The following is a 23954-nucleotide window of genomic DNA, read 5'->3' on the forward strand; positions in this document are numbered from 1 at the left end:
CTGACAGAGTGTTTTCCGAAGTGGTTTCACCATTTTACATTCCCACCAATAAATTATAAGGGTTCCAATTTCTCTACTTCCTTGCCAAAAATTGTTATCCTGTGTTCTTTTTTATTATAGCCATCTTAGTGGGTGTGAAGTGATATCTCACTGAAGTTTGATTTGCATTTCCCTGATGGTTAAGGACGCTGAGCATGTTTTCATTGGCTTGTTATCCATTCGTATAACTTCTTTGGAGGAATGTCTATTCAGATCCTTTGCCCATTTTTCAGTTAGGTTAGTTGTCTTTCTATTATTGAATGTTAAGGGTTCTTTAGATGCTCTGGACGCAAGTCCATTATCAGACACGATTTGTAAATATTTTCTCCCATTCTGTGAGTTGTCTTTTCACTTTCTTGGTGGTATTGTTTGTAGCACAAAAGTTTTTAATTTTGATGTAGTACAATTTGTCTATTTCTCTATTTTGTTGCATGTGCTTTTGGCATCATATCTAAGAAACCAATGCCTAATGCAAGCCTATGAAGATTTGCTCCTATGTTTTCTTCTGAGAGTACTATAATTTTAGCTCTTAAATTTAGTTCCATGACCTATTTTGAGTTAGTTTTTATATAAGGTGTGAGGTAAGAGCCCAACTTCATTCTTTTGTATGTGTATTTTATCCAGTTGTCCCAGCACCATTAATGAAAAGACTCTTTTTCCCCCATTGAATTATCTTGGCACTCTTGTAAAAAATAAATCAACCATGCCACACTTATTAACGCCTAGGCTTAGAAGTCACAAGATGTCACCTGTCCTGAATTATACTGGTTAAAGCAGTCACAGACAAAGGCCAGGCTCAAACAGAGGAACATACATGCCAGCTCTTCATGAAATGAACAATGTGCACGCATAGGAAGAGGTGGAAACATCTGTAGCCACCATTGGAGATGACCTACCATACTGCTTTATTTTAGGCAGCTAAAGGGCAATTTCAATATTTATGGCTCATTCACAATTTTGTGTTGTCTATTCCTTATTTATTTAATATTATTTTAATTTTACTTAAACTGTTGGGTAGTTTTAAAATCATGAGATCCAAAGTCAGACAAACCTGGCTTCCAATCCTAACTCTGCACGATTGTTAGCAATAGGACTCTGCTTCTCCCTATGCAAAATGTGGATAAAAATGGTGACTACTTGGGAAGTTGTTGTGCAGCTTAAATGTGACAATGCGAGAAAAGCTTCAGTCATGGTGCCTGGTACACCATAAACACTGAATAAATTTTAGCGATGATGATGACGATGATGACGATGACTATAAAAGTTTTATAGATGGAGCCATTATGAGAAAAATAATCGAATGCCTTTCTTTATGTCTAAATGAATTAAGATTCCTTATATCTTTCAACAGACAAGAATAATTTCATTTTAATCAGTCATCAGAAGTGTATATGGTGCTCCGAAACATCTTATATTTTATGAAACAAATTTATTCTTAGTTGATATTTTTATATGCTGACCTGTAATCATGACATAAAGCTATACACTGTGTAAGTTGTTAAGCATTAACAATACTTGCCTCCTGCAAGCACAGGTTTTGACTGAGAACTGATTTCAATCTTTCCTGGATCTCTATCTGAGTCAGATTTCCCAGACTCCTATGAACCTAGAGGGAAGGCAGCATCACAATAGAAGGAACTGCTACATTTAGGGGCCAGTACAGGAATAGAAATAAGCTGATAATGATCTCCTTGTACATTGAAAAAAAATTCAAAAGAGCTGAGAAGGTCCTATATAACGTGGGAATATACGTGAATGGTGTACAGGAGCAAAGCCAGGGAGGTAGATGAAAGGGGCTGTGAGGCGTAGGCCAAAAAGATGTTTTAGAATTTAGAGACAAGGCTTTAAAAAAAAAAAAGGCCATGTGTTAATATGATAAATTATTCCAAAAAACAAAACATAAAACTCTATACACATGATAATCATTATCTGGCCTTTAAAATTATAAATTCATTCACCCGAATATTAAAAGTGTTAGCTCCGGGTTAGATTATGAATACGTTTTCTTTTCTTTTCTTTTCTTTTTTTTAGAGACAGATCATGCTTTGTTGCCCAAAGTGGCATGATTATAGTTCACTGCAGCCTCGAATACCTGGGCTCAAGCTATCCTCCTGCCTCAGCCTCCCGAGTAGCTGGGACTACAAGCACATGCCACCATGCCCAGTTAATTTTTCTTATTTTTATTTCTATAGAGATGTTAGGCTGTCTAGGCTGGTATCAAACTCCTGGCCTCAAGCAAATCCTCCTTCCTTGGCCTCCCCAAGTGCTGGGATTATAAGCATGAGCCACTGTACCTGACATTTTTCTTCATAGTAGAGTTCTCTATTACTCAAATTCTCCCCCAAAGAGAATGTACTACATTTGTAATTGGGAAAAATATTATCAACAAAGAAGTTAAATTAAGCTTAAGTTTATGTTTAACCAGATGCCTAGTTCCTCACAAAATGGTTTTGTGTATATATATATATGTATATATATATATACACACACACACATACACACCCTCATTCCCCATGTATAATAAATTTAGATGTATATACTTAGATACATGCTTCCAACAAACAGTTTTGAATGTATAACATTGACCTGTGTGATTAGCAAGAAAGTATTAATTAGGTGGAAATGCTTATATGAACACTGGCATTTTTTAAGTACTATGCTATTATCTACAGAGCAGATGTTATACAGGTAAGTTGACACAATTTTCATAAAAATTTGGTTTGGAACTAAGAGAGCAGTTCAGTTAATTTGTATGAGTAAAAATATTACACACTAGAAAATGTAAAGAAAAGAGGGAAAGCAGCACTTTATATTTTTTGCCAACAAGTATCTTCTCCCCTCCTTTACCTGCCTCCACATCATACATTGAACAGAACATCCTCATTCTCACTTTTGTCGTTTACTCATGCTGTTCCCTCCCTTCTTCCCTCTTTCCTTTCTCTGGAGAAATCTAAACTAAAAATAGGGGCTCCTTGTACAGTGATACAGGTTGCTCACTGCACAAGGGAACCTGGCTTCCAAGGGAGGCTGAAATCCAGCCCCAGCCCCTCATGGCCAATCCTGTGCAGAGGTGAGAGGGGCTGCATCAGCCTGAAGGGAAGGGCAGAAGGAGCCTGGCTCTCATTTCCATAAAGCTGCTAAATGAAATAGTGGGACTCTGCTTTAAAGGCACAGATTAGGTCCCAAGGCCTTTAGGAAAGTATCCCAACTAAAGAGCAACCCCATAGGTCTTGTTCTCTCTCTCTTTTTGAACTTAAAGTCAGTACCTTGGTTTTGTATATATCCTCTCATTTTTTTTTTTTTTTCGTACCCAGAGCCACACCCAAGAAGCCTTGAGCAAGTGGACTCCCCTCTCAATTTTTAATGTACTATTTTTACTGCTTTAGCTGAACTAGAAGCTCCTGAAGGGCAGATACCATGTTTTAAATATTTTTATTTCTTAGATAACTGAGCCCTGGGAAGAGGTACACATTAGATGCTCAACTAATATGCTCTTCTAATCAACTGACTGAAAACTAAGCAAAAGTCATGGAGAATGTTATCTGTCTTTGAAGGATAAAATCCCTTCCTCTTTGTTATTTTAAATTAGCTGGAAGAAAAACGAGAACTGTTTAGTGATGGTCTTATGCTCTGAAGAGGCTGACGTTCTGGGGACCAAGCTGTAATTTTCACATTCCCCATAGTTTTTAACTTTGTATTAAGCACTCAGTTTCAGAATTTGAATTGGCTTTAGACAGAAGCCAAGTGCGAATTCTCAGGCCATGGCCATCCTAAAAGGCTACATTCAACTATGGTTTCATAACCACAAAATTACACAAGAAGGAGAGAAATCAAGCTCTGCTACCCTCAATTCTAAACAATTCAAACCTCTGTGAGCCTTCTCAAACAACTGTCAAGAGAATTCGGGTTCTAAAAGACTCCTTTTAAAAGAATCATTATTATTTATTTTGGATGATTTTATAATTATTAGAAAATAGAAGAATTTACAACCAAAACAAAGAAAGAAAGGAGGGGTAAACAAAGAAATTTAGGAGGAATAAGAAGAAGTGATGATGAAGAAAAATTGAAGACAATGCCAATCAGGGAAAATGGATGAATATATTGAAAGAGGCAAGAAAGGGTGATAAAAAATGGAACACGGCCGGGCGCGGTGGCTCACGCCTGTAATCCTAGCACACTGGGAGGCCGAGGTGGGCGGATCGTTTGAGCTCAGGAGTTCGAGACCAGCCTGAGCAAGAGCGAGACCCCATCTCTACTAAAAATAGAAAGAAATTATATGGACAGCTAAAAATATATATAGCTAAAAATTAGCTGGGCATGGTGGCGCATGCCTGTAGTCCCAGCTACTCGGGAGGCTGAGACAGGAGGATTGCTTGAGCCCAGGAGTTTGAGGTTGCTGTGAGCTAGGCTGACGCCACGGCACTCACTCTAGCCTGGGCAACAGAGTGAGACTCTGTCTCAAAAAAAAAAAAAAAAAAGGAACACAATGATAAGTAGGGACTGCCTTTCTGCAGGTTAGCAGGCTAGGTGACAACAGGACCATTTTGTCCTGCATAATTGTTGATGCAGTGTAAAAAGGCAAGAAAAACAGTCCCTGGGCTTTAGTCAACCAAGTCTTGTATAGTACAATCATAGTACTCCCTCTTTTAAAATAAATTTTAAATCACTCCTTTGATATATCTATTGTCAAATGATTTTTGACAAGGGTGTCAAGGCCATCCAATGGAGAAAGGACAGTTTTTTCAACAAATGGTGAAGGGACAGTTAGCCACATGCAAAGACTGAAGTTGGACCCTTCTCACACCTTATATAAAAAATAATTCTAAATAGATTAAAAACCTAAAGGTAAGAGCTAATACCATAAAACTATTATGACCTTGAATTTGGCAAAGAATTCTGAGATATGACACCAAAAGCACAAGCGACAATAGAAAAAGTAGATAAATTAGACTACAACGAAATTAAAAAGTTAGATACTTCAAACACACCTATAAGAAAGTGAAAAGACAACTCACAGAATGGGAGAAAATATTTGCAAATCATATGTCTTATAAGGGACTTATATCCAGAATATATAAAGAGCACTGAAAGGTCAATAATAAAAAGATAAATGAACCAATTGAAACTGGGCAAATCAGCCAGGTGCTGTGGCTCACATCTGTAATCCCAGCACTTTGGGAAGCCAAGGCAGGAGGACTGCTTGAGGCCAGGAGTTCGAGACCAGCCTGGGTAACACAGTAAGATCCCATCTCTACAAAAAATAAAAAAAATTAGCTAGGTGTGGTTGTGCAGCTACTCAGGAGGCTTGAACCCAGGCATTTGAGGGTGCAGTGTGCTCTGATCATGGCACCGCACTCCAGCCTGGGCAATCGAGTGAGACCCTGTCTTAGTAAAAAGGTGGGGGAGGCAAATCATCTGCATAAACCAAAGAAAATATACAAAATGGCCAATAATCACAGAGAAAGATTTGTATGGGGAACTGCAAATCAAAACCATGATGAGATAGCGCTTCACACCCACTAGCTGAATACAAACAAAAAGTCAGATAATAATAAGTATTGGCAAGGATATGGAGAAAGTGGAAGCCTCATATGCCATTGGTGGGGATACAAAATAGTGCAGCCATTTCAGAAAATACTCTCACAGTTCCTAAAACCATAGAGTTACCATATAATCCAGCCATTCTACTCCTAGGTCTATGGCCAAGAGAAAAAAAACATATCCACAGAAAAACCTACACATGAATGTTCATAACAGCATTATTCATTATGGCCAAAAAATTAGAAACAAATCAAATATCCATGAACTGATGAAACTGAAAATGTTGGATAGCCATACTGTGGAATATTATTTGGCTATAAAAAGGAGTGAAGTATTGAAACATGCTACAACATGGTTAAGCCTTGAAAACACTATACTAAAAGAAAGAAGACAGTCACACAAGATCATATATTATACTATTCCATTCATATGAAATGTTCAGAACAGAGAAATCTATAGCAACAGAAAGTAGATTAGTGGTTGCCTAGGGATGACGAGGGTGAGGGAGGATGAAGGAATAGGGGAGTGACCACTAAGGGGTATGGGGTTTCTTTTTGACGTGATGAAAATGTTCTAAAATTGACTGTGAAAATGGTTTCACACATCTGTGACTATACTAAAAACATAAAGTTTTTAAAAAACATACAGTTGACTTACATGCTTTAAATGGGTGAACTACATGGTATGTGAATTACACCTCAATAAAGCTGTTTAAAAAATCAGTACTTTGGTAAGTGAATTTATTCATTTTTTCAGTCAAGAAATATTTATTGAGCATCTTCTATGTCCTGGGAGACGCAGAAGTGAAAAGACATGGCCTGCCCCCTTGAGATGCTTACTATCAGATGGGGAAGCGAATGTTAAAACCTACGTGCAAGGCAGGCAAATGCTGTAACAGAGGCACAGGAATATTAGGATGAAAGGGAAGCAAGAGAATGAAATATCTGTCTACCACAGAGAGGTTTCAAGCTTTAAGTTAAGAGGAAATGGAAGTTGCCCCTGGGAAACCATGAGAGGATACAGGATCAGGGAGCAGAGAGTACAAACACGTGGTGAGAGGTTAGGACAAGTAGTTCAGTGTTGGCTGGAGGCAGGATTGGGGAGGGCAGGAGAGCAAGGTATGGGGAGCTAAGCATGGGAAACAGGCAGCAATTAGGCAGGAAAGGCTTCATGGCCTATAGGTGATAGAGAGCCATGGGGTGTCAATCAGGATAACAAAGATGACAGCATAATGATCCCTTTGTATGATGATCATCAATCACCTTTTTTTAGTAGGGTCTTGCTATATTGTCCAGCCTGGGCTCAAACTCCTGGCCTCAAATGATCCTCCTGCCTCAGCCTCCTGAGTAGCTGGGATTACAAGTGTGAGCCACTGCACCCAGCCCATCAGTCACCTTTTCACTTTCCACTATGACAGTCTTGCTTTCAGTTCAGCAAACATATCAGGTGCTTACTAGATACCCTGTCCTATGCTGGTCACTGGGAATACAAAAATAAGGCAAAGTTCCTGCTCTAAAAGATGAGGAGGAAGTAAAGTAAACAAAATTCTTGAGAGCTGGGAACTACTTTTATATATTACTTTGACCACTGACTGGAAACCAGCAAGAGGTCATCAGTGCCCAAGGACCAATTACTAACCACTTATAATCTAGGGTAAATAGGAAAAAGAAACCCTCAGCAAGCTGGGGCCACTGCTGTGTAGGCAGCTGCTTAGCGACTCTCAACCATCTCTTAGCACAGACTAGAGGGAAAAGATCGGTCTGCAAAAGTGGAATGTGATAGAAAGGACAGCCTTCACGGTTCTTTCTGAATCTATCCTTCTGCAGGAAGGAAATATAATGAGTACAAAACAATACCCCAGTGCTACGCAAAAGGAGCCAGGATGAGTCAGGTGGTTACCTTGTCCTCCTTCCCTGCCTATTAGCACATGTGGCTCTGGAGAGGTTGAGGCAAAGGGAAGCGTCTGGGTTTGAGTCTCAGAACCGTGATTTCTAAATGGTGGTTCAGTTCTGTGATCCTGAGCTTCCTCTCGTAGCTAATGAGGACAATAGTACTCAAGAGAGTCATTGTGAAAATGATGTCTGTTTGAAGCACTTAACGTATTTCCTGGCATCTTGTAGCGGTGAATGAATGATACATATGAGTATATACAGGATACAAATACACATACCCCTGAGAGCTGACCTTGTAGAGGTTAGACAACAGTCTGAGCTGGCCAGCAGAACCAATTCTAAGCATCTGGAGAGGATGAAGGGACGAAGGTGGCATCAGATGAGAGGTGAAACAGAAAAGCCAAAGAAGTTGAATTACTTAAAAGTTACTTTTATATTCTAGAAAACACACTGATGCAAAGCTAATTTTGTTTAGGATACCAGACCTTGGTAGAGTACAGAGAACATTTAAAAAAAAAAAAAAAAATACTATTTGGATGGTGGTTCCACAAGTGTGTTTAGTTTGTGAAGATGTATTGAGTTGTACACTTGTGATTCACATACTTTATGGATGTTATATTTTAATGAACTTTATAGTTAAAATTTAACTACACATTTAACTTTAATAAAGTTAAAAATGTTATTTAGATTTTCTTTCTTTCTGTTCTGAAACTCTTTTGCTAGGGGGTCTGAAATTAATAAATGCTTTCTGTCAGTTTGGTGCTTTTTCCATTGGGAAGAACAATGCCTTCGCTTTCCCACCCAAGCTCTGTGTGAAGGTTCTGTAATTAAGCAGGGATGTTTTCATTTAGCAGACAAAGCAAGAAAAACTGCAACTACCCCTTCCTCTTGGAATCATCTCTGCACTTAAGAACACAGCCACCAACCAGGGGAGCCTCCAGGCAAAGCCTTCAACAATGGAAGAATATCCTCTTCCTATGAAAACTCCCAGCCATGCCTTCTCCTGGTATCACTCCTCAAATACCCACTTTTACTTTGCTCCAATACCCGCCTCTTCTCTCAGGTCCCACCTCACTTCTGTGTGTGTTCTCTTTCCTGTCAGCTGCAGAATGTTTAGCACCACCTCATCCTGCCCCATCCTCGTTGATCCATTTACTAGAATCTCAACACTTACGAATAAAAACAAACAAGAGCCATTTCCAATAGAAAGGACTCTGAGTTTTCAAATCTCTCTCAGATGAAATCAGCTGGCCCTCGATGTGAGCTAGGGTCCTCAGATTCAAAGCATGCTGAACATGGTATTCAATTCCAGGTTCACTGCAAGGAATTTACATTTTTAATTTTTAATGCCAGTTGTAGGAAAGCGAAGAGCCTGCGCTCTGAGCAACTTTTGGCTAGGGTCACTCTTTAGCAACTGGAGGGTATCAGCGTGTTACTTGGCCCATCTCATATTCACTTTCCTTACTTGTAAATTAGTGGTGAAAATACCTCCTTCTTAGAGGTGTAGGAAGGATTAAATGAACTATCGTGTGAAAAATACTTAGGAGGGTGCCTAGAACACGGAAGTGCTCAGTAAATGACGGCTATAATTATTATTCTTATCTTCTGAATGTTTACGATCAGAACCTACAACCAATAAAACCAAATATAGTGACCTCACAATAATAAATATCTACAACTGGTTTTACTCGAATTTGAACATTCTGCAGGTTAGGAAAGGAAGAAAAGTATTGCCTATTGATTTCTTTCCTAAGTAAGAATTACCATGCATTCATTTATCTATTCATCTCTTCAATGAGCATTTATCAGGTACATGCTATGTGCATGTGCCAAAGGTATGTGAGGCCTCAAGATCCATGATCTCAAAGAGCTTATAGTCAAGCTGGAGAGACTGAAACATCAGGACTCTGTCACCCTGCTGACATGCTGGAACCCAGGGTGATACAGAAGCAGAGAGGAAGGGAGCCAAGATAATCCATTATAATCCAAGCATACTCCATATTCATAGGACAGTGGCCATTGAGAGTATCATGTGTCATTTTTAACCATCACGTGGTACACAATCAGAAGAAAAAAACAAAAGAGCAAGTGACCTTTCCATTTATAGAGTGTGGACAATTCTGTCTGCCTGTCCACTTGAGGAGATGGGAGACAAGAATTCAGCTCAGTTCCCAGGCTCTATCAGTGAGGGTCCCAGCCAGAAACCACAAGGACATACAAAGCAGTTTGTATGGGGTTTATAAAAAGGGGTTTATAAAGGGTTTATAAAAGGGGTTTATAAAGGGTTTATAAAAAGCAGTTTACAATAAAGGAACTGGTGAAGCTATGGGTTAGGGTTAAGGAAAACTAAAAGGGATGGTGAACCTCCTGGGCTAGCACACTGGCCATTAATAATTCCAGGCCTGGGAGTTAAGGAGAGAGGACAGTTTCTGGAGCCCAAAGGGGAGAGATGTAAGGAGAGGGCTGCATGGCAGGAACCATGGCCTTCAACAGTGAGGAGGGACCAGGGGAATAAATACCCTGACCTCAATCTCCTGCCTCCCACTGATAAGCCGTACCAGAAGCCAGAAGGCAGTGGCACCGCTGGGGCCGTGCAGAGAGGCCAGCCCCCTGGGGCACACAGCAGGTTGAAGGGTCCAGAAGGGATGTGGAAGGACAAACAGAAATGAACAACTCACCATGCTCATTATAATTCCAGTGTATAAAGACATATGTGTTTTATGTAACTTGAGTAACACAGGGATATTTTTGGCTAGGGGCATTTTTCCTTATACGTTAGAATCCTAACATGTCCTGTATTTGATGAGACTCCACTGGACTTTATCTCTTCTGTCCTCACGACAAGCCTGAGAAGTATGCATTTTCTTCCCATTTTACAGATGATAAAAACAGAGACTCCAAAAGGTTGAAAGCATCAGAACTCTGACCTATGCTTCTTAAACTCCAGAAATCTTAAATGGTTTTTCCATTCTACCAAGTTGAAAAGTAACTATAGAGATTGATTGGCAAAATCAGTGTTACAGAAACTTGGTTCATAGCCCTGAAATTACATATGATTAAGAAAATTTGGCAGAAGTAGCCGGTACAGCCAATCTCCATCATCAATGAATCCAGTCCACTGTTCAAACAGCACCATGTTTACCTTGAAACCAAGTCATTTCTGAATAATCAACCAGAGCTAGCAATCTGCAGATGACAACCTAGGGCTGATGACTTCTGACAAGCACAACTGGCCTGCCTGCTCGGCATGTTAACAAAGCTCTATTATCACTAATATCATATTATGCAGCAGGGGGAGGGTGGCATTACCAAGACACAGTAAGAAGAATGTGATTTCCAAAACCAGACTAAAGGAGTTGACATGAACCAAGTGACAGACACTTTTTTCCCATCCATTTACATTTTTATTAAGCACATCGTTTACCAATATTTAGTGGTGTTCATTAATCTACTGCTTTGAATTGAAGCTGCAGAAACTTTGCAAAATTAAAGCTGCAGACTGAAAAGGAGTCAATATCATGGGCTCTAGAGAGGGAAATCAGGTTTTGAAGATGTCCCCACGCTTTCTGGCTGTGTGAGTTTACTCGAGTTAGCTCACTTCTCCAGCCTCAATTTTCCTAATTTCCAAAGGGAGAATACCAGTATTTAACTTCTTGGTTTAGAACAAGGCTTTCATAAGACACTTGTAGAGTCCTTGGTATAAAGTATCAGTAAGGGCGACTCATGTGTGTTTGCGGCCTTCATCATTATCAACATCCCAGCCTGATTCTATCACTTAAACTTCTGGCCCCAACAGTTTAAACATCACCTCACTCTTATCTTTCTCTTGCTTGCCTGTGCACCGATAAGATAAGCCTATCTGCTTCCCACCCCCACCTCATCTTTCTCTAGGGTGTTTTTACATTTCTATTTATTTTATTTTTTATTGTGATAAAATATACATAACACAAAATTTACCTTTTTAAGCATTTTTAGGGGTACAGTTCAGTAGCATTAAGTACATTTACATCGTTGTGTAACCATCACCACCATCCAACTTTTTCATCTTCCCGAACTGCAACTCTATGCCCATTAAACAATGACTCCCCATTCTCCCTGCCCTCCCAGCCCCTGGCAACCACTATTCTACTTCCTGTCTCTATGATTTTGACTACTCTAGGTGCCTTCTGCAAGTGGGATCATACAATATTTGTCCCTTTTGTGCCTGGCTTATTTCACTTAGCATAATGTCTTCAAGGTTCATTTGTGTTGTGTAGCATGTGTCAGAATTTTTTTCCTCCTTGAGGCTGAATAATATTCCATTATATGTATATACCGCATTTTGTTTATCCATTCATCACCGATGGACACTTGGGTTACTTGCACCTTTTGGCTATTGTAAATAATGCTGCTGTGAACATGGGTGTGCAAATATCTCTTCAAGATCCTGCTTTCCATTCTTTTGGGCACATACCCAGAAGTGGAATTGCTGGATCATATGGTAATTCTATGTCTCATTTTTTGAGGAACTGCTATACCATTTTTTCACAACTGCTACACCATTTTACATTCCCACCAGCCATGTGTAAGGGTTCTAATTTCTCCAAGTCCTCATCAACACTTTTTATTTTCTATTGTTTTAAATCCTAATGGGTGTGATGTTGCATTCTCCCAATCACCCCTTTTTTCCCCATCTGCTCCGTGTTCCCAGATGTGTTTTACCACCTCCCCTTCCCAGTCCCTGGGCATAACCAAATGCACAGGCACTGACTAGTTCTGTTCCCAGGCAAGAGGGCTCAGCTCAGCAACCTGGATGAAACTAGCCATAAGGCTGCCTCCTGAGAGGCCCCTCCCTGGCAGGCTGAGGCTGCTACTGTAAGAGACAGAGAGCCAACAAAGTGAGGCTAAATAAATAACTAGGGCTGGTTATTTACAATATGCAAGCACACTCTCTGGCATACTTTGCACTTATAATTTATAAGGCAATGTTTAGATAGTGAAATTATTTGAGAATGACTGCACTATAAAACTTTTGTGGAGATTTAAAATTATAAAACACCGAGTTTGCTTTATGTAGTCACTTCAGTCCCCAGGACCCCTGATGGGCAAATTATTAAACATTTGAATAACCTGTCAGGCAAGACACACAGCTTTGCAAGGATGGCTGTAAAGAAATGAAAGACAGAGACAGAGACAGAGAGACAGAGAGAGAAAGAGAAAGGAAGAAAAAAAGAAAAGGAGAAAGAAGGAGAAAGGAGATTATTAGGAGTATCCAACAAGGATGTATTTATGTATTTTGTCAAAAATTTCCCATGACTCTAAGCTACACATGAACAATAAAATCACTAAAATTTTTGTTCTAAAGTTGTTGTTAAATACCCTATGAGAAGAGATGATGGCCCTTTAAAAATAGCTTAATTTTGGGATGGGTGCAATGGCTCATGCCTGTAGCACTCCAGAAGGCCGAGGCAGGAAGATCGCTTGAGATTAGGAGTTCAAGAACAGCCTGAGCAAGAGCGAGACTCCATCTCTATTAAAAATATTAGCCAGGCATGGTGGCGCGTGCCTGTAGTCCCAGCTACTTGGGAGGCTGAGGCAGGAGGATCCCTTGAGCCCAGAAGTTTGAGATTGTTGTGAGCTAGGCTGATACCACGGCACTCTAGCCTGGGTGACAGAGCAAGGCTCTGTCTAAAAAGAAAAAAAATAAAAAAAAAAATAAAAAGGCATAGTTTTAAAACTTTTTAACCAACTAACCTCTTTTCTCAAACCTTATAGAGAATCCATTTTTTAATTTCCTGTTTATAAGATATGCTGCCAACAGGTTGTTACCCTTTATGAGAAATAAAGCTGTCTTTTTTCCAAAGTATAAACCTTGTTAATTTGTTGTCGTTGTTAACAAATGACGACCACTAAGGGACCCTGGGAGACCCCCAGTTTCCCCCAGCATGATTGGAGGTCAACGCACTGATGATGTCTGCACAAGCCCATTGATAGCTCAGTTATCTCCCTGACCTCCCTGAGAGAAACTCTGGGGAACTGCCCTGGATCCAAGATCTCCCACTTTTAAGATGAAGATCTCGGAGAATTTGTTTCTCTCCACCCCTTCCCTTCATTTCTCCTCAGCTCTGGTTCCCTCAATTCTGGATCCTAGAGGGTGTGTCTTTGTTAGCCCTGGGTTTGGGGGGCCTATTCCAGTTTTCCTGGCTCCCTCCATTCCAGACCCCAGAGGAAATGTCTCTGTTAGCCTTGGGTTGTGGGGAGGCTACCCCAGTTTCCCTGGTTCTCCCCACTCTGCCCCCCACCTCCCAGGGAATGTTTTTGTAGGTGCAGGGTTTGGGAAGAACCTAGTTGGGTTCAGCTGGTCCATGAGGGTTTGGAAGGACCCTGTCATAAAGGTAAGTGCAGCTATAAAAATTTTAGTTCTAAGAAAATGGTCTCTGATCCCCTGCCAGAGACACTAGTGACTAACATGCCAAAAAACTATAAAAAATTCTTGTAAATGTTTGAAATCTAACCTAAAATAATTTAAAGCTTTGCTGGCCACTGTAAAATCTTAGGAAACCTCTAGTTTACCTTCATGCTCAATTAAAACAAAGAGGCTATCAAACCTTTCAAAACAATGAAGATAAAACTATAATTGGCATTTGAAGTTTTCCAAATGGGATCAAAAGTCTCTCACAGCCTCCCTAAAGAGAGTGATTGAAAGTTAAAAAAGACTCCCCAAAAATGGCACATGGGAAATATTTACAGTCGAAGCTTTGCTTTTTTTCTTACCTCTCCATCTCTGCTCCTAACAATTGTTTTCCTTCCCAACTAGTTTTTTAAAAAATTGCTCCAAATGTTGACCTTTGTTTTTTCCTTCTGTTTAAAAAGCTCCTACGGTACCACCTCCTGGAACGGGACACAGCTGCCTAACTAAACTGATTTATTCACAGAATTAAAAAATTGACTAAAGAAGGCATGGGACAATGTGTTTATATTTTGGGGTTTTTTTCTTCATTATCCCAATTTGCTTTTTTTTCTCTCACTCTTTTGTCTCTCTCTAAGGACCTCTAATGCAAATTTCCCCAAAACTATCAATTTGGCTTTTGATATGTAAAACTTTTAGCTTCAAAATAGACTAAAGAGATAAGAAATGTTTTGCCCCAAGGTATATCTCTTTAATGTATTTTAAAAGGACTGCTGCAATAGTATCTTTTATGAAAAAGTTTCCACCTTTAAAAGTCTGAAAAGAAACATTTGCCATCTAATCTCTCTGAGGACTATTGTCCACAGGGCTTCATCTGAATAACAAGACCACCTTTTGCTGACTAGTCTAGGCTTATTCTCCCCTACTTCCTCTCTCTCCCACCCCCTCCCTTCCTCCCCCAAAGCTTGTTTTTCTTTTTTTCAATCCTTAAATGACCTTGAACTTCTTGTCTTCTTCTACCTTTCAGTGGCTGAAGAGGGAGGCATGTGAGATTGTAAGGGCCAGTTTGAGGGATAAAATGGTCTTAACAAAATGCTTATGTTTATATAACTAATTGCTACAATTCTGTAACTAAAACTAAGACTACAGTAGCTCAATATTTATAGACAAGTTAATTTTATAACCTTGTTTTTGGCTTTCGGTTTTCAACTCTATTGCTTAAAAGGTTTTTAAGGGATTAATGAGTGTCTGTCCACCCCCATTCCCATCTGGCCCCAAATATTTAATTGGGTGTAAGCTTTTATGGCTGTAAACCTCTCTGGGCCCTAAGAGTCCCACTGAGGGCCTAGATGGACCTAAGGCAAATAGCCACTTCACTCCAGCCTTATTTGTTGATGGAACAAAATAAAGTTTGGCCATCGCTACTGCCTCTGGCATATCTTGGCCAAAAGAGGGGGACTGTGAACTAAAAATAAAATCCTAAGCCCTCTGATAACTGAATGGATCCCTTTCAGCCAAGGCGGTCCCAGAAACACCTTAAAGTTGAGTTCCCAGCCATGACAGGATGGCAGAGATAAAGCACAATTATATGTGTATGATTTCCCTTCATAAATACTCATGACTCCTCCTATAGCTCGTTGAGTACGTATATTTCACTGAGTATAAAATCCTGTTCCCTTCTGTCTCTTCTTTGAAACCTGTGTGCCTGGCTTCCGGCCAGGGCTCTGCTTCCCAACCTGTTGGAATGGCCACAAAACAGGTTGCTACCCTTCATGAGAAATAAAGCTCTCCTTTTTCCAAAGTATAAACCTCATTAATCAATTTTTTTTTTTTTTTTAGTTAACACATAACATTTACTTGTAAAATTTATGCAGTGAAATCTATAAGGTAATTTTGATTAACACACACAAAATACAGAAACGAAAGGAATGGTGAGGATAATTATTGCTACCTCAATGATCAGGTACAAAATCTAATTAAGTTGTATATTTTGTTTTAGTTGTTGGAAGATGATTCCCTGTGGGTCTTTCAGGTTTCCTCACGTCTTACCAGCAGAAGCACTGACAGCTTTTGTTCCAGACTAGCTTTTCAAGAATGTCTGCATAGTGAACAGACTTGGAAGGTAAAACACAGTGTCTCTCTCTGGAGAAAAAAAATGCAGGTTTGCTTTCTGCCAGTATAACGAAGGTAGTATCTCCCTCTGGGGCAGACAGCAGATTGGCTTGAAGACCATTATAAAATATCCAGGTTCCTCAAGCTTACGGTCCCTCTTCTGTAACACAACTTACTGCTCCTCATTGTGCTGTTCTGTGGGAACGGATTCAATTGAAAGGATACTCTGGCTACTGCTATTGCTAAGAGCAATAAACTGTCTTTCCTAACCCAGGGGCCTTGTGTCTTCTGTCAACATCCACAAAACGGTGGCAGGCAAACTTGTTAGCTTGCAAGTAGGGTAACATCTCAGATTCTAAGCAGCTCTTAACATTAATTACAAAGTATCAAAATCATCCCTGGTCACACAAATACACAATTACAAAAGGTAACAACTTTTAACGAACTGACATTGTGATCTTAGGACACTTCAAATAAACCAAGAAAGCAGGAAATGTTCATTTCAAGATTCTACGGACCAGGCACTGTGGCTCAGGCCTCTGGGAGGCTGATGATGGAGGATCCCTTGAGCTCAGGAGTTCAAGACCAGCCTGAACAAGAGCAAGACCCAGTCTCTACTAAAAATAGAAAAATTATCCGGGCGTGATAGCATGCGCCTGTAGTCGCAGCTACTCAGGAGGCCGAGGCAGGAAAATCGCTTGAGCCTAGGAGTTTGAGGTTGCTGTGAATTATAATGACCCCACTGCACTCTACCTGGGGTGACAGAATGAGACCCCATCTCAAAAAAAAAAAAATTTATGAAACCACCAATTGGACAGCACAAGTAAACTATGAAAATGTATATAACACATTAGAAAATATTTTTACTACAGTTTGTAAACTAGTCAAAAGATTATTTTGAAGACAAAATTAGAATCAATTTGCAGAACTCAGGATCTCAGTTTGAAAAACACTCTATACTGGAAATAGAAGATGGACTTAAAAGTTTAAGGACCTTTTTTTTTTTTTTTTTTCATTCCAGCTTTATATTTTAGGGTGTGTGTCAGAAATGAAACCTCTGTATAGCTCATGTCCCCCATTTCTACTATGGGACTAATTATGCCTGTTGGGTATAATGCAGAGTTGTACAGAGGATTAAACAAATTAGTGTGTAAGATGCTTTGTAGGCTCTAAAGGGGCCTGACAAGGTGAACTTTTGGCTATTGTTGCTTGTCATTAAAAGCAAGCTCTGTGTAGCTCTTTCATGGCACAGACTCAGCAGCTCTTAGCAATCACAACATCCAGAGTCCTTTGTTCATTCAACAAATATTTATTGTCCCAAGCACCGGGGAGAACAGGAGAAACAGCCTGAGGCACAGGGTAGGGAAACCTGCGATAAGATAAACCACACAGAAGGGCTCTGCCTCTATGGATACAGTTTCTCCCTGGTATTTCTCTTTGGTTTTGTAGAAGACAGAACAAAGGAAGCAGGAGATACCTACCTTCATATGGGCACTTTAAGGCAATTCTTTAATCAGGTCTAAACTCCTAAGCAGGATAAATAGACCTACTAGTACCTAGAGAGAGAAACTCCTGCTGCTGAGAAAAATCAAGGCTCTTTGGATGAAAAACTAGAGTAATGTCTCTATGAATCAGACCTAGAAGGGATTCAACTCCATATAAAGACTGAGGTTAAATTAGAATTGCAAAATCTCCTTTAAGTCTGAAGATGAAATCAAAGATAGTTTAAAATGTGCATTTCAACTACCAGGTTTAGTAAAAAAAAGTCCAAATTGTACCTCAAACTCACATTCTCTTTTATAGTTAATTCTATTTGTAAGAATATAGAGTACTTGATAATCCTGAGTCCTACATTTTTCCTAAAGAGGTTTATGTTGCCAACAGATGAAAGACAGTCAAGTTTTTCAGTTTAGAATGTGCATCCCAAACACCTTCTACCTTCTGAAGGCAACATCCACGGATTCATTCAATGTTGTTGTTTTAAGTTATAGATATTTATCCTATTTATAAAGTTTCCTTTGAAAACTAAAAATTATACTGTTTAGGAGAATGAAACTTACGTTCATGTGTTGCGGGTCTGAGATATTTGTGCCCATGCAAAATTAAGTGGGAAACTGTAAGTCCCCCAGAGGGATGCCGTGCTAGGCCTTCTCTTTGTACCCTCAGTCCATCAACTGGCCATGGTGAAGGCTGGATGGAGCTTGTTGATGAAAGTGCATTGTTCTCTGAATGTGCTTAGATGAATTTCTCCAAACAACAAAGTCAGGGCATCAACCCCCAAGCACACATTCTCTTTCTCCTACTCTCCCCAAGCTTGCAGCAGAGATGAGCAGTAGCATAGACTCTTACTCAGAGGTAGGCCCTGTCCTGTGTGTGTATATGTATGAGTCCACTTTATCCCCACAAGAAATCTCTGAGGTCAGTACAGTCAGTATCTCCGTTTACCAGATGGGCAAATGGAGGCAGAGAGAGGGGAAGCCAGTTGCTCCAGGGCCTGAAGCGAGGGTTCACACCCAGGTAGCCTGGCCCCTGGGCTCTCAACTGCCATGCTCTGCTGCTTGTTGAAATAATATGATAAAACAAGAATAATAGGTGTCATGTGTTTATATCATTATTTACTTCTCTGATAGCAACAGTTTACATTTCCTAGGGTCTCGCTCTATGCCAAGCACTGTGCTGGCACAGTACAGATGGATCTCAGTTAATCCTCCCAGCAGCCTTTCCAAGTGGGTCCCAGCCTTATCCCCACTGAAGACTGCAGATCAGAGAGGTTAAGCAACCTGCTCAAGGTAACAGAGCGAGCAAGTCGTGAGGCTGGGATTGAAGACCAGGGCTGTGTGACTCCAAAGCCCATGCCCACTGTCACACACTATCCAGGAGGAGTCATGTCACCAGGTCACCTAAGACTTCCCTCACACTAAGACAATCTGAAAAGGCTGGCTTCTGGCCTCTTCATCAGCATTTGTTCCAGTACCTCTGAAGTAAGGTAACTGGAGGGGCACAGATAGTAAGAGACAGCAGAGTCACTGAAATTTTAGTTTTGAGACCCAGCTTTGTCCTGCGAAATAGCAGACTGAGAAACACCAGTATGTGTTGGAAGCCCAGGGTACCCAAAAATCAGCACAGTTCAGCAAAACCTCAGTCAGAAACCACCGAGTTTCACAAAGTTCTATTAATAGCACAGAACAAACAAACAAGAGAAGAAGAGCCAAAAGGAAACACTGACAACACGGCCAGCCCATTGGAGCTGTCGGAAGCCGTGGAGACTGCAGCGGCCTCAACACCTGCACCGTAGGTTCAGATGTCACCTCTGTCCTCTCACACTGACCACCATCACGCGTAAATTACTTAACTGCTTTGGGTCCCAGATGCTCCCTCTCAAAATGGGCTGGGAAGGCAATGCTCCATCCATTTTATAAGAAAGTTTAGGTAAAATAATCTAAAGGAAGTGCCTTAAGAAGTTTAATTTACAAATAATAAGCATTGTTATTTCTATCATATCTATAGAATGCCACGTAGATCTACCATGAAGGAAAAACATTTCACTGTCATTTCCAATGTCTACTTTAAGATCATATATTTTTCAGTGAATTTTTACAGAAAATTCTATACCCTGGCAACTTGTAAATCCACTGTTACACTTTAAGGTAAACTACACTTTGTAGTAGATGTTTATTTCACCATTTAATCTCCATGAAAAGAAATGGAAAGGATTTATTAATAGATTTGTGGCAACAAGTTTGGGCTTTGGGCTCCTGGGTTCAACTTTCAGCTCTTATTTACTAGTAAGGTGACTTTGGGTAAGAGATTTAACCTCTCTCTCCCACGTTTTCCTCATCCATAAAATGGGGACAAATGATACCATCTAACTTGGAGATGTTATGATGATTTGCTAAAGTGGATTATTTGGGATGTCTGCTAGATAGTCAGCAATCAGCAAATATCTATTAGTATCTTAAAAGGCAACCAACAATGGGAACACATATTTTGCAAGACCTTGATTCATAAATGTTAGAGATATCCCAAACAAAGTTTCTGGCTAAGAGAATGTAGATAAAAAAAACACTTCAATATTAACATAAATAAAACACTTGAAAACATAAACTACAAACAAAACCAACTATTCACTTTTAATGGTATAAAAATAAAGTATCTAAAACTTATAAAACAATAGTTTGAGCTGAAATTCAAGGAAAACATGGCCTAGAAAATGAGGAAAATGGACAAAAAATAATTAAGTGCATACACTAAATATAACTGATCAAATAGGGAAACTGAACTGTCAGTTCCAAAAGTCCCAAAGTCTGTTCCAGCAACCAAAATTAGGGGCTAAGGTTTGCAAGGTGACAGCTGTGTCATCGGAGGTTAAGTACTTACTAAATTACTGTTTACTGGCTCTAATTTCACAAGTGGATTGAAGAAATAAATTTATTTGGAAGTTGAGACGCTGAACACCAATAACTAGAAAGCCAACTGCACACAGAAAAAATATAGTAAAATTGATCAACTCATCTAAAAGTGTATTCATACTTTTACCATTTACGATTGGCTAGACTCATCGCAAACCACAAGAGATACAAAGGATAGGCAGTCCCCATCCTAACTTTCTTAGTCTAATGCAGTAAACATTCAAAGACTAAATTTTAATGCAACTCCTTTTTTTTTCAGTCATTTCTTTAAAATTTCAAAATATTAAGGGGGTAAAAATATTTTTATTACATAGATACCTTGTATAATGTTTAAGTCAGGGCGTTTGGTGTGTCTGTCACCAGAATAGTGTTTATTGTACCCAATAGGTAAGTTTTTATTCCATACCCCCCACCCGTCCCCCTTCGTGGTTTCCAGTGTCCTTTATATGTCTTTGTGCCAGTGTGTACCCATCGTTTAGCTCCCACTTATTAGTGAGAACATATGTGTCTTTGATGGGGTAAACATGAAGGACGGGCACCTAACCCAGTCCTAAGGATGTATAGGATTTCCAGAGGTCTTAGTTAATGTGAAGCCGAGAGGAGTCAGAGTGAGCTAGGGAAAGGGCTGAGAGCAGCAGAAACAGTCCTCTAGGCAGAGGGAACAGCATGGGCAAAAAGTATATCAGATTGCCACCTCCCTACTCCCTACTCCAATCAGCAATTCTTACCATGGCATTAAGGGCCCTATATAAACTGGCCCCAACTCATCTCCTACAATAAATAGAATCTGCCCTTATTATCTTAAACAACGATACGAACCTATATTTTGCAAGATCATTCACTTCCTGCCCTCCAGACATTCTGGTCTCATTACTGTCCTTAAAGATGTCAAGCACCTCAAAGCCTTTATCCTCACTGTTCCCTTTGCCTGGGATGCTCTTCCACCAGGTGTCTGCAAGGTCCATTTTATTCAGATGTCACCTCCTCAGGAATGTTTTCCCTGACACCTCGATCTAAAATGCCTCACCACCTTCAATAAGTCTATTTTTCTTTCTAGCACAGATAACCACCTGTATGATAGTTCATTGCATCTCCATGTGTATAGCCACTTCGTTTCTGCTTCTTCAGCTGGAGTGCAAGCTCCATGAAGGCAGGGGCATTTCCAGTGCCTATAACTGCCCCTGGCATATGGTAAGGGCTTAGTATATATTTGCTGAATAATTAATGAATTAATAAATCTCCTGAAGGCAGAGAGGGCACTTGGGTGGTCCAGAGACACACAGTTCAGTGTGACTGGCCCATAGGATGGAAGGGGAGATGCAACAGAAGATGAGGCTGGAGTACGTCTGTTTTCTGGAGGTATGAGCAACTGTCTTTAACTTTTCCTATTATCTTGCCATACCCACCCCATTAGCAATAATAGTTTTCTATCAGACATTTTCAATTATTGCTGATCCCAGCCCCATAATGTGGTGTCCCAGATCCCAAGAGATACGCTGTAGCTAGAGAAGAATACACAGAATCCCCTGGCCTCCTTCCATGGAAATGATAGGCATGTTTTTGGCAACATAGAACCTTAAAGTTTGAAGGGACCACCATGGTTATCTAAATACCTAACACCTGCTAGAATTTTACAAAAGGAACTAAGAAAGTAAAAGAAAACAGCCAGAAACAAAATATAAACACACACTCAAGTATACAAATGGAAGTGTTGATGGATCCCTTCCATTCAAATTGGTGGGAGTCAGGGAGATGAGGGGTTTTCCATACTTCAGTAGAGGACGCAAGTGATAGAAGAACCAGTACAAATTAGAACATTAAATGGTTAGATGATACCAGCTCCAGAAAGAGAGGCAAATAGAACTGGGCCAGAGCGTGTAACACAGGAAGGTCAGAATCCATATCACATGCCAGAGACCCTGAGCTAAATAGTTAAGTACTTGACACAGTTTACCCTTTTAATTCCCACAACAGTACTAGGAGGTAGGTGCTACCACTGCTCCCAGTCACTTAGGAGGACTCTGAGCTTCGCAAAGGTCAGGCGGCAGGGCTAGAATTCAAACTCCATCTGGCTCTCAATCATCACACTGCTTAATCTGACCACCCAGACACCCACCCCCAGCCCTACCCACCACCCGTTGTCGAGTAGGCTCTTTTATGTGACCCACAGGTACTTTCCAACTCCCTCAAGCCTTGTAAGGCAACCAGGGTTAAGGAGAAGGTGTCTTGCTTCTACACTCCTTTCTCTAATGGTTGTCCTGGAAAGAAACAAGGGAGGCAGGATGGGAAGGAGGCCACAGAAATAGCAGATCAGCTCAGAGACAGACCACTTGGGGGATTTAAGACCCACCAACCAAATATTTCTGGGATGTAGATTATACTCATCTCTTCAAAGGAGCTGAAAGATTATTCCTTGCAGACATCCAGCTACCTGAAATTCCCTCACTGCTTGCTCATCTCTGGACCTCCCCTGAGTGTCCCCTACGTGTGGCACTTGCTTCTTCAGCCATTTACAAGCCCGAACCTCTGAGTTACACAACAGCATTTCAAAGAGGAAAGGCGTATCTGCATCATTGGACGGCAAACATCAATCTGTTGTTTTGTTTTTACTTCTGGAATTTTGTTAAATCAACTTAAATATAGAAAATAATATTTAAATAAATTCTTTATTAAGAATCTTATGAAATCAACTTAATTTCTGGCAACGAGAAAAGCAAATGGGTGAGAGTATTCCCATGTGAAAAGGAACAGTTATGTAACCAGCCCACATGGAGAAACCAGGCTGAAGTCAACACAGTGAAAGACGGAAATAGCCCTGCTTCTCTCTACAAGTCAAGATTACATGGGGATTTCATGTGGGACATACTTCTCGTACAGCCTCTGCCCTCTCATGAAGGCCTTCACTTCGTTGTCCAACGGGAAGGTGCCGTCATCCTTTCTAAAGCGGTAGAAGAGTTTGACATCCTTGAATTCCTTATGCTCATCACACACTGAAACACAATATGCACAGAGAGGCATATGAGAAAAAAAAAATCACTCATTTAATTATTCAAGTGACATAAAATGCTAATTAAGAATCATTTCTCTAATTCTTCAAGCACACAAGTATCTGCTATATGAGTTAATACATGTAAAGTATTTACACAGTATTAATATCTGGCAGAGAGTAAGTGTCCAGTATTATTAGATATCATCACCATCATCATTGCCATCATCATTATTATTATCTATTAAGAGGTTCACAAAATTGAATTCATCATCCTACAAACTCTTTTTGAGCATGATATTGGGGTATGTGTCAGCCCCAAAGACTGTGAAATCTAGTGAGATAAGGAGATATGTCAACATGTCATTAAACTATGGTGTGATAAGGCTAAAGAGGTGAGGACACAGTGCAGTGGGAGCACAAAGCAGGAGCACCCAGGATCCCAGGAACACAGTAACTCAGCTTTGAGAAATGGCAGCTTCCCTGAGGAGTTTGCATGTAAATGGAGATCTGAAGAATGAAAAAATGAGTAGAAATTGTGCAAAAATGAGGAGAAAGGGCATTCCAGCCCAAGAGAATAAAAGCAT

At 40.1% G+C, this 23954-nt stretch overlaps 1 protein-coding gene across 2 annotated transcripts in view; it reads right to left on the reverse strand.

Moving 5' to 3' along the window:
- Positions 1-23954, reverse strand: part of DEPTOR (DEP domain containing MTOR interacting protein) — a 149647-nt gene that overhangs the window by 75631 nt on the left and 50062 nt on the right. The window contains exon 3 of one of the 2 annotated variants that reach the window (XM_069466041.1): positions 23248-23371. The exons of the other annotated variant lie outside the window; for it this stretch is intronic. Coding sequence (XP_069322142.1) covers positions 23248-23371 — 124 coding nt within the window. The remainder of the gene's footprint in view (positions 1-23247; positions 23372-23954) is intronic. 2 annotated transcript variants of the gene reach the window in all.

Source organism: Eulemur rufifrons, chromosome 3 (genome assembly GCF_041146395.1).
Source record: "Eulemur rufifrons isolate Redbay chromosome 3, OSU_ERuf_1, whole genome shotgun sequence".
NCBI lineage: Eukaryota > Metazoa > Chordata > Mammalia > Primates > Lemuridae > Eulemur > Eulemur rufifrons.